This window comes from Condylura cristata, unplaced genomic scaffold (genome assembly GCF_000260355.1).
Source record: "Condylura cristata isolate star-nosed mole 26May11 unplaced genomic scaffold, ConCri1.0 scaffold00026, whole genome shotgun sequence".
NCBI classification, from domain to species: domain Eukaryota; kingdom Metazoa; phylum Chordata; class Mammalia; order Eulipotyphla; family Talpidae; genus Condylura; species Condylura cristata.
Window position 1 is genome coordinate 9,152,701 of NW_004567127.1, and position 10,122 is coordinate 9,162,822.

General features: G+C 59.5%; 1 protein-coding gene across 3 annotated transcripts; it reads right to left on the reverse strand.

Moving 5' to 3' along the window:
- Positions 1-1,541: 1,541 nt before the first annotated feature.
- ATXN7L2 (ataxin 7-like 2) lies at positions 1,542-10,115 on the reverse strand. 3 transcript variants are annotated; one of them, XR_001145853.1, is made up of 12 exons: positions 9,989-10,115; positions 8,087-8,152; positions 7,650-7,754; positions 7,034-7,244; positions 6,467-6,753; positions 5,773-5,855; positions 5,212-5,465; positions 4,193-4,391; positions 3,932-4,053; positions 2,670-3,462; positions 2,012-2,136; positions 1,542-1,662 (listed from the first exon to the last, which is right to left on the reverse strand). XR_001145853.1 is itself a non-coding variant. In XM_012730216.1 (11 exons), exons 1-11 carry the CDS (start codon positions 10,113-10,115, stop codon positions 1,648-1,650), a joined length of 2,262 nt encoding a protein of 753 aa, XP_012585670.1. In that variant the 3' UTR covers positions 1,542-1,647. The 3 variants fall into 3 exon arrangements, 2 of the variants coding, with proteins under 2 accessions (XP_012585670.1, XP_012585669.1); XM_012730216.1 differs by lacking the exon at positions 2,012-2,136; XM_012730215.1 differs by having other exon boundaries at positions 1,542-2,136.
- Positions 10,116-10,122: the final 7 nt, after the last annotated feature.

A 10,122-nucleotide genomic window follows, 5' to 3' on the forward strand; every position in this document is an offset into this window, starting at 1 on the left:
CCCACGCCAGCCCATCTGGCTGCTTTGGCCGACCTCACGTCGTTGTGTTTGTCTACAAGGGCTTTGCCTCCAGCAGCCGGGGGAAATGATTGCTGGCCAGCGGTCTCACCCAGGCCCCAGGACACGAACATGGTCTGCCGAGTCAAGAGCGTGAAAGCAGTATTCTGAGCAGTTGCCTGCAAATTCTGATTTCCCTGGCTGTCCAGCCACCTGCCATCCCTTCTTCTGCCTTGTTAAGAGAAAAAGACCCCTCCCTGTCTTAAGGGCAAGGTGATCAGAAGGAAAAACCGAAGCCAGAAAGGACTGTGCTTGGTGAGTTCAGAGAGCAAGAGGCAGCTGTGTCACCACCCGCCTGCACAGTTGTCCCCAGTGAGATAAATGCAAGAAGTAGGCCCCGCCACGCCCTTGCTGCCTCCATACCATCTGCTCACTTGGGGAGCCGGGGGAGCCGGGTGATCCTGAGGGACCAGGCGCTCCCACACTCTGCCTGCGACACCAGGGAAATTCTGTTAGCGCCCATTCCCCGGCCTGTCTCCCCAAAAAGGCGGGGCTCAGCTCCTGGCATGCTACCAGGGAGAGGGCCTACCCTTTCCTTTAGAGCAAACCTACAGTCCAGGGAGAAGAGACCAAAACAGGCTGTCCCTGCAGAATTCAGGGGCATCCTGAGAGCAGTTACCTAGTCAGCTCAGGCTCCCTCTGTGGGGGAGATAAGGCTGCTGGTTAAGAGATGGACAGGAACAGCTCGAGAAAAGGGGGCAATGACCTGGAGACTGCGCAGAGACCCCAGCTACTGGAAGACCAGAAAGGGTCCACTAGCTGACTCCCACAGACCCCCTCAGGCCAAAGACCCAAGAGTAAGGCCAGAGGTGTGGCTCCCCTCCCTGCCAGAAGTCTCCCTTCCCAGTAGAGTTGACTCTAGTTCTGGGGGGCCATGGTCAATCAGAACCATATGCCTGACCCTCCCTGGTGGCACCACCGGTTGGGAAGCAGCACTGTAAGCTGGCTGCAGCCGCTTGAGTGCAAGTTCCATCCCCGGCCCCGGAGATGACCCCACACAGCACGGCAGACCTCTCCTGACCCGCCCGCTCGCTGCTCCCCTCAGCAGTGTTCTTTGTCCATCTGCCTGTTCTGCTCCCCACTCTGACTCTGGTGAATCCCCTCATGGCCCTGCATCTCTGGCCTGTACCCGAGTTCTGTACGCATAAATAAATACATCTTTAAAAACAAACAAACAAACAAACAAAACAAAAAAAACCAACCACACGCCTCATCATCCTATCTGGAGAGAAGACTCCCCGAATGGTACCAACCCCAGCCACTTTCACACTGCTTAAGAGGACAAAATCACAGGCGCTCGAGGCTTCTACAGGTGAGCACGTCCGGTTGCCTATACCTCGGCCTCCCGGGGAGTGCAGTTGGGGACAGTAAGGAGACTCGTTTTGTTTCGTTTCCCCCTTCCTTTTCTATGTTTCTGTTTTTATATTGTCTTAGCAGCAACAGAACAGGGAGACAGTCTTGAGGTATTTTAAAGGTTTTTTTTCTTAAAAAAAATAATATAAAGTTATAAAAAGCGGCAGTAGCCTGGGGCCCGGATCTGGAGGGGAGGTGGTGCTGGCGGCTCCGTCGCAGTGGGCAGGCACTTTCTTGTTAATGGGCTTTTGACTGCAGGAAGACAAGAGCGAGAGACAGGGTCAGGCTGAGGGCCTACCAGTCCTCCCACCCAGTGAACTGTGGGGGCCATTAGCGCTAACACTTGGTTTCCTCCTCCTGGCCTGGAGAGGAAAGCTGGGCAAGAGGGACGATGGATGTCAGCCCAGCAGGGGCAGCCTGGAAAACACCATGCACACGTGTGCACGCGCACCCGCCCGTCCGCCCACACCCACACCCACACGCTGAGGCCCTGGGCAACTGTCAAACTCACTCCTCTCACATGGGCGCCAAAGGAGTTGGTATGCATCTGGCTGGTGCCTAAACCAGGAAGGCCTCCCCCCTTCCCACCTCCAACAAGTACCTCCTGGCTGAGATCATATGGATAGCCCATAGCATGCTACTCCAGGGCTCCCATCAGAAGAGGCACATAAACCTGGCTGCTGGCTTTACCAGAAACCCTGGAGAACTTGCCTGGCACCTGAAAACCTGGAAGTGAGCACATGTGCAAGGTGGGCACACATGCATTTGTGGACCTTGAGTTGTGTCCCTGCCCTTCCATGCCCTGATGTTCAGAGATAGAACCAAGGAACGAGACCCACCCGCCCACGGCCTGCCCATCCTATCAGGTCACAGCTCAAGGTCCCAAGCTCAAGTCCACCGCCCACCACTTTCTTATCAGAACTCATGGAGTCCAACTTCCTTTCCATCGGGAGTCAGGGACACAGTCAATTCAGGAAATGGCCTTTTGATTAAAGCAAAAGTGGGGCTGGGAGGGAAGGGAGAGGCAGCATCTCCTCAGCCCGAGAGAGGGCTGGCGGTAGGGGAAGGCCCAGGGGGCAAGTTAGGGTCTCTCAGCTAAAACCCTCCTCTCCCTAAAGATGCTCCAGGAACTCTCATCTCTCCCTCCATGCACAACCATTTACTAGCACCTTCCCTGGGTTCGGGTTCCCACCACGGACTCCACCCGCTTCCTTCCTGGCCCTCCCCTGGGCATGCTTTTCAGGGAGCCGAGCTGGTACCTTCAGCGTAGAGCACTTCTCCTCAAAGGCCAGGGCCGGGCCTGGCTTCTTGCGGCGCACGGAGTAGGCCGCGTCGGCAGGGGCAGCAGCCTGGCAGTGCTTGGTCTTCACTGGCCGGCAGTACGTGGCCAAGTTTTTCCGCTTCTTTGCTACCTCCTCCTCGGAGAGACAGTTGGTCGGCAGGGACTTGGCTGGGTGTCCAGCCGTCCCCCGGTTGTCCAGCTGAGAAGCCTTGACTGGCAGGGGGGGGTGAGGGGAGCCCCGACAGTCCAGGGGCCCCGCCCTCTTCACGCGTGGCCCCACCGTCCCATTAAGCGCCATGCTCAGGGCTGTCTTAGTCTTGGTTGAGAGGCCCCGGCAGCCAGCGGGTTTGCCTTTCCCAGTGGGCTCCAGGAGGCAGGTCCGTTTGAAGGTGGTGGGGCCAGGGGATAACTTCCGCTTTCGAGAAGGGGCCTCCACCTCAACCCCGTCCTTGCCTCTGGAAGACTTGCTGGCCTTCGAAGGTGGGAGCTTGCTGAAGGACGGGGACGGCGTGTTGGCAGGCAGCGGTGAGGTGATGGCCTGGTTCCCGCCCGTGCACTCTGCCTGGCTGCAGGCAGCTGCCACACTGGGGCAGCCTGCAGGGTAGCTGGGGACAAGGCTGTCCTTGGTGGGGGGTGTGGAGGCTGGGCAGGCGGGCCTGGGGGGTGGGCCTGGAAGGCGGGGACAGCTGCCCGTGGAAGATGGGCTCAGGGGAGCAGACAAGGGGGAGCTGACGAGGTGGGGTGGCGGCTCCGCTGCCGGTGGTATCTTCCTGTAGCAAAGAGCAAGCCACTGTGATGCCAAGCGAACAAGAGAGCCTCCCCACACCAGCACACACACGCTCAACCCCACCTAGCAGTGGCCCACAGAGCCGAGCACTGCTGCCATCTGCTGGGAGACGCTGGGACTGCGGGTTAGGAAGAAGACGCAGGGCAGGAATGGCTGGGCGCAGGCAAGAGCTAGCACAGAGAACCACCAGGAACCTCATTTTAAATCTCGGTTTGGGTACCCCCCGACCCCTCGTCGCCCTGGAGACACTAGAGGACGTGCCTAAGAGTCAAGACCCACTCCTGGACCACCCACGGAGGTCACTGCCCGGCTGCCCGCCGCCCTTCATTCTAGCTGGGGTCCTTCCGCAAACAGCCAAGCTCCATCTCTGGGAGGGTGTGAAGAAGGGGGCTCCCAGGGCCCCGTGTACGCCTGGAGCCTGGGAAGGGGAGTTCTGGGCTCAAAAAACTCACTTCCACATGTGGGAGCTGAGGTGCCGCTCCAGCATAGAGCTCAGTGCCGAGCAGAACCGGTCCAGCCGGCGGCTAAACACGTAGCATCCTGGACTCACCAGCCGGCTCCCAAAGGTACAGAACTGGAGGAAGAAGGAAGGCACGTGGTTAGGGCGGCCTGAGATGCAGGGACGGTACCCTGCGCAGGCTGGGACCTCCCCCCAACTTTGCCGGCTAGGACTGGGTCAGCCCCCACCCCAGGCCCCGGCCCCAGGTCCTTACCGCCTGTGGCCGCGGGGGCCGGGTGGCAAAATGGCAGTCAGGGGGCAGGTGGAGGTCCTCAGACGTCCCCTCCTCCTCACTCTCCTCGCTGGAGGCCTGGGCCCCACCCCGGGGCAGGGGGAAGGGAAACAGGCCTGGGTCCCCATCAGCACCGCAGGGGCCTTCATCATCCAACTCACTCTCAGAGGAGGCCCGGGACCTGGAAGGGCCAAAGTGGACGTAAGGGTGACGCAACGGGAGTGGTTCGGGGGGGGGGTGGCCCTGATCCCGCCAAGCTCGAGAAGCCAGGGCAGACACCCCATGGGCAACCAGACAAAGAGAAGGAGGACAGGAGGGAGGGAACAGCAGGGCTCAGAGTCAGAGCCAGGAAGATCAGGGGCCACAGCTCCCCGGGGTCGTCTCCCCAGCCCCCTTCACTTCCCGGGCCCTGCCTGTCAGGGGGGAAATCTGCTCCAGATTCGCCTCCTCCAGACAATCTTCTGAGTTTAACTGCACCCAGTGCTGGTCAGCCCCGTCAATTTCCTCAACCCCCTTCTTGCATCACATATTCCTGTGAGCCTGTCTGGGAGCTGAGCATGTTTCGTGTCTGCCCTTCGTGTTACAGGCAGAGATGCGTGTGTGTCTCCTTCGGCAAGGCAGGCTCTCCCCGGGGTCCAGCGCGGCCTCTGCACACGAAGGGGCCAGTGAATGAATACACAGTAGCACTGCCTCACCCAGGACCCTGACCCTTCGGCTCCCCAAATACAAGCTCTGGTCTGTCGGAAGCAGTTGGGGAGCTGCTTGTACCCCGGGTGCTGGATCTGACACGCTCTAGAGAGGCTGGGGTGCTGGGATGTGCTTGCTTAGGAATGGGAATGGCCCGCTTCTGCACTGCTGCCAGGGACCCCAGGGACCCCCCCACACTCAGGGCAGAGTGAGCAGCATCTTTCAGGCCACTCCCTGGGCCTGTCTCCAGGGGTCCCTGCTGGTTTGGGGGCCAAGAGTCCCCCGGTGAGATGGGGGCTACAGCCTGGACATACCTGGGCAGGGCACAGTATGGGTAGGTCTGCTTGGCACGAGCAGAGAAGGTGCTGCTGGGAGCAGCTGCCGCTGCCATAACCTGGACTGAGGAAGGAAGTTCCTGGGAGGGGCGCTCCGGAGCTGGCTCCTTTCGCCCTGGGCTCTTCTCCTTGGGAGACTCCCCTTTTCGGGAGTTGGCCTTCAGCTCCGCTACGAGCACATCAAAGTCCTTGGCCCGTCCCTGGACCTCCCTGCGCTGGTGCACTGAGTGGATCTAGAATACAGCAGGGTGGAGGGGAGGAGGTATGAGCTGAGCCTGTCCTGGGCAAGTGGGGAGCAAGGCAGTGTGCGCTGGTGGGTCTCTCTTACTTCCCCACAGGACCAGAACTCCCCTTTGGGGTGAGGGGGGGATACAGAGGTCACCCCATAACTACTGCCCCCACTGTGGGTGCACTGGGCCTTAGCCTGGTCTGGGCTTAAGCCATGCCCTGAGCTGCATCTTCCACATCTTAGTCCCATTCCTTGCCCCGGGCCCAGGTCTCCGCCGTCCTCCCTCACTGTGTAGCTGGAGTCAGGGTTACCTTGCAGGTGAGCAGGCGGGTACAGATCTTTTTGGTCTCTGGATTTATGACCCCACACTGCCTGTTGAGGTCGCACTCCTTCCCTGTGAGGAAAGAGGTCCCCATGAACCCCAAGGTCATTTCCAGGAGGCCCACAGGAAGATCTGGCTTCTTCCAGCTGAAGGCCTGGGGAGAGCTGGGCCAGCAGCGGAAGGGCCCTTGGCCCTCAATCTGGGGCTGCAGCCTTCCAGAGAAATTCCTCTGTGCATCAGCAGTTCTGCAAAAACCAGCCCCATGCCCACGCCCAGCTCATGCACTGCCTTTGGGGGCTCTAAGCCCAAAACAAAGCATCACAGATCAAGAGACTCTAACAGTGACAGCATCTGCGACATCAGGGAAACAGCTGTGGGCGGTGTCTAGTGCCTCGGGTCTAGGTGAGAAAAGAGTGAAAGGTCACAGCCCAAGGTGAGAAAGAATAATTTCATCTGATGGGGCATAAAAACTCCCTTTGCCTTGCCAGGGAACCTGGGCAGCACAGAAGCCCTGAGAGCAAGCGGTACATGTGAATGTCGAAGCATGACCATGAGCTCCCAAACCCCAGCAACCTGGGGCCCAGGCTGCCACTCCTTCCCGCCCGCCCTGCCCCCCAAATCAGGCCCAAGGACAAAGGAGTCCCCTCTGGGCTTTCCTGACACCCAAGACCGCAACTACTCACGAGCCATCTTCCGGTGGGTTTTGGGGGGCAGCCTGGCCCCGCCAGGCTCCTTTTCAGGGGGGCTGCCTTCCACTCGGTGACTGGGGCCCTCGTTGGGGATTATCTCGATGCTTTCTCTGGCGGGAGGTTCTTTAGAAGGGGGTGCCGTAGGGGTTTTTGCAGGGGAGTCCTTGATGAGGCCACCCGGCTGGCTGAGGAAAGCAGAGGGCGGGGCCACCCTGATTCCATGTCCATCAGGCTTCGGGAGACCGGACATCTTCTCCAAATTCACCACAGGCACGAAAAGGCTACATATGGAGAGAGGGTGTGGGCTGCGGGGCAGGGAGGCTGGCTCTGGCGTACTGGAATCTCCTTTGTGGCCCCAGACCTTGGGTAGGGTCCAGCTGGGGTACAGGTCATAGGGGAAGGAGACCCCATGTCCCACGGAGCACTCAGAAGGGAGCCACAGACAGAGGTGGCTGGCTCCTGCTGTGCATGGTGCCCACAGCCCCACAGCTGTCTCCATCTGCCGCGACCCTCCCTGGGCTAGGGTCAAGGCCAGTCAGGGGGTCTGCAGCCTCTCCTTACCAAAGGTTGTCCTTCTGAGTCTTCTCGGGGGGCTGGTGGCTGCGGCTCCGGGACCCCTGGCCCTTCTCCCTGGAGGAGGTTTTGGTGGAACCTGGGGCCCTACAGGCTGGGCCCTGCCCGTTCACTACATGGCATTTCTGAGAGCTGGCAGGGGCTGGTGGTGGGGGTGGGGCCCGGGCGTAAAGCTTGCTGAGGGGCCCGTGTCTTCTTTCTGTCACCAGGAGGTGGAGAAAGTAAGTGAGGTGAGTGGCACCAAATGGTGCCGTCCACAGTCTCCGAGCCCTGTGCACAGATTCCCTTCAGCGACTCTGGGGCTCCCGTAGTTTAGATTTTAAATTTGCTTCCTCCCCATCGGAATTTGAGCCTTCAAGACTCACAACTCCAGGACCTAGTTCCCTGATGCTCTTAGGTCTTCCCTCACCTCACTAAATGTGGCAAGTCTGCTCAAAAGATATGCTCCATCCCACCACAATCCCGGAACCTGCCGGCTGGGCCCTTCCTATCCTCAGCACCGCCCGCCCTCAGCCACATGGCCCCCCCCAAATGACCCAGTCCTCAGTGTTCCCTGAACCACCTTCCCCTGTCCCCTCAAGGTCCTCCCTAGGCCTCCCCTCACCGCAGTGCTTCTGGAAAGCTTGAGGCTTCACCACTTGGCTGCAGTGGTTACACACAACCAAATAGAAGTCGTCATGGGCAGGGCAGTGCCCGAAGATGGACATGTCTGCAACGACAGAAGCCCTTATCACTGGGGCTGGGGACTCCAGGGGTGCTCCCGCCCCCCACTTAGAAGATACTTTCCCCTCCCAGCTGACAAGTTTTATGCTGGCACTCCCAACTTTCAAAGTTCAGTATAACCTGTCCCCCCAAAGGTGGCTTTCAGGTGAGCAGGCAGCAGTCCCCTCTGACAAGATCTCCCACTACAGGCTTCAGGAGCCAAGGGATTGGGCGGCCTCAGATCTATCACCCGACCCCCAGGCCGCTGGGATGTGGTGGAAGAGAGGAAGGTGGTCCTGCCCGCCCTGGGCCCCAGCTCTAATGTGCGCTGACTCCCACCTTCTTTAATGAGGGTCATGGCATCCAACTTCTTTGCGCTTTTGTTACTCTCCTCCAGCTCAGCCCCTGGAGGAGAAACACAGCTCAGAAGGACTGCTCCCTTCCCAGAAGCCCCATCGACTACCCACCCTGGGTCTACAGCGGGCAGCAGGAAGCCCACGCTCCCGGTGCTCAGGACCCTTGCGAAACCTCCCAGTGGGTCATTCTCAAATGCCCATTCTTCCTTCACCTGCTACCTCTGGAATGAGCTGGCCTCATCGGGGGTGACCCAGCCAGCTACCGGTGAGTGAGATGATGGCGGCCTGCCTCTCATCTAAATGGAAAGCAGTCCTTAACATACTCTGCTAAGGTCTGGGTCTCTTCTTGAGCTTTCTCACATGGGGGGTGGGGTTCCTTTCTGCTACTCTGCATCATCCCAAACAGATACTCTTCCAGATCCTCACACCCAGGAACCCAGTTTTGTTCCACCTGCATTATCTTGGCATGATCACAGTTATACCCGGCTTCTCACCTCCTGCATGAGAGGATGGCCACAGAACAGAGAAACTGCTGTCTTTGGGGACCTCTGACATCTTCAAAGTCCCCTTGATCAGCTAAGCCAGCCTTTCCCCTCCTTAGGAGGGCTTTGACCAAGGGCTGCCCTTGTACCTCAGTTTCTGGGTTGATGACAAAAACATCTTAGCTGTGCAAAGCAGCTCTTTCCCCATCCCCCTACCTTACTCCTCTCCCCTCCCTCCTGTACGCCCCCTCCCTGTCCCTTGGAAAAAAAAAAATCAATTCTGAGTCACCAAACCCGGCTGATTCCATTTCCGGTTCTCAATGCACCCAGACCCTGACAATGGCCCCATCCTTGCCCATCCAGCATGGGAAAGTCCAGGGGTGGCCTGGGCTCCCACTCAGGTCTGCTTCTGATGCCTACTAACAGATTTGCCCTCTTCTAGGATGAGAAGGTTGTTATCCATCTCATATAACCTCCAGAGACGAGGGGTGGTGGGTTAGGCATGCAAGAGACAGGGGCAGCTCCCACTCTTCAGTCTGTTAAAATGCAGAGACGGACAGAACCCAGCTGGGAGTCAGATGTCTCAGAGGAGAACAAGTGTCATCAGAGACTGCTCCATGCGGTCTCCTCCTCCACCTCTTCTCACTTGCAAACTTCTTCTGGGGCGTGATGCCTGCTGTCACCTCAAAGGCCACGAGGCCAGGTGCCCCCTGGGGCCCAGAAGACAAAGATCTGGAGAAGGGGCTGTCAGCTCTCTCACCAAAGCCACACACGGGCCTAGAGAAAGTGGGGGTCAAGGGAGAGGGCCAAGAGGCAGGGCAAGAGGCCCGGGAAAGGACAGAGGATTGGAGGCATGGATGGGTGGACTGTAAGAGGGAGGAAGGGAGGATGGGTAGATGGATGGACGGACCAACTAATGCAGAGGCGGAGGGGGTCCAGTAGCAGTGCAGCTGGCAGGCAAAAGCCAGAAAGGAGCAGGAGGTGTGGGGCTGAAAGCGAAGGAACGAGGAGGTTGAGAGGGGGGCACAGAAGTGGGGTGCGTGGGAAACACGTGGAGAGGACTGTTGCGGATGGGCAAAGCCCAGGGCAGGTGCAGGAGGGGCGGAAGCTGGAGGCCAGCAGACAAGGAGAGAAATAAAGGCAAGCAGATGTGGGGGCAGGTATTGGGCACTGGCAGAGGCAGAGGTGGGTAGGGTGGGCTGCGGGCGGTGAGCCGGCGCTAGGACCCGGAGGCGCGAAGGTGGCGGAGCGGGCGGGCACTAGGACCCGGCGGGTCCTTTGTTTGGGGGGCCGGGGAGCCGGACGGCGGCTCCCGTCGGCTGCTCCCCTCTGCTGGCGGGGACCCGAAGTGGGGGAGGGGAGACAGTGATGGGGTCCTCGGACTCTAGGGGGGCTTCACTCACCGTCAGCCACGGGCAACTCGGCCCGCTCCACCCACGAGCTCCAGCTCTGTCCCGCGAAGTCATCGAGACTCGGCACCCGCCGCTCCAGAGCGGCCATTGCTGCCGCCGCGCGTTCACGCACCGCCATCACCGCC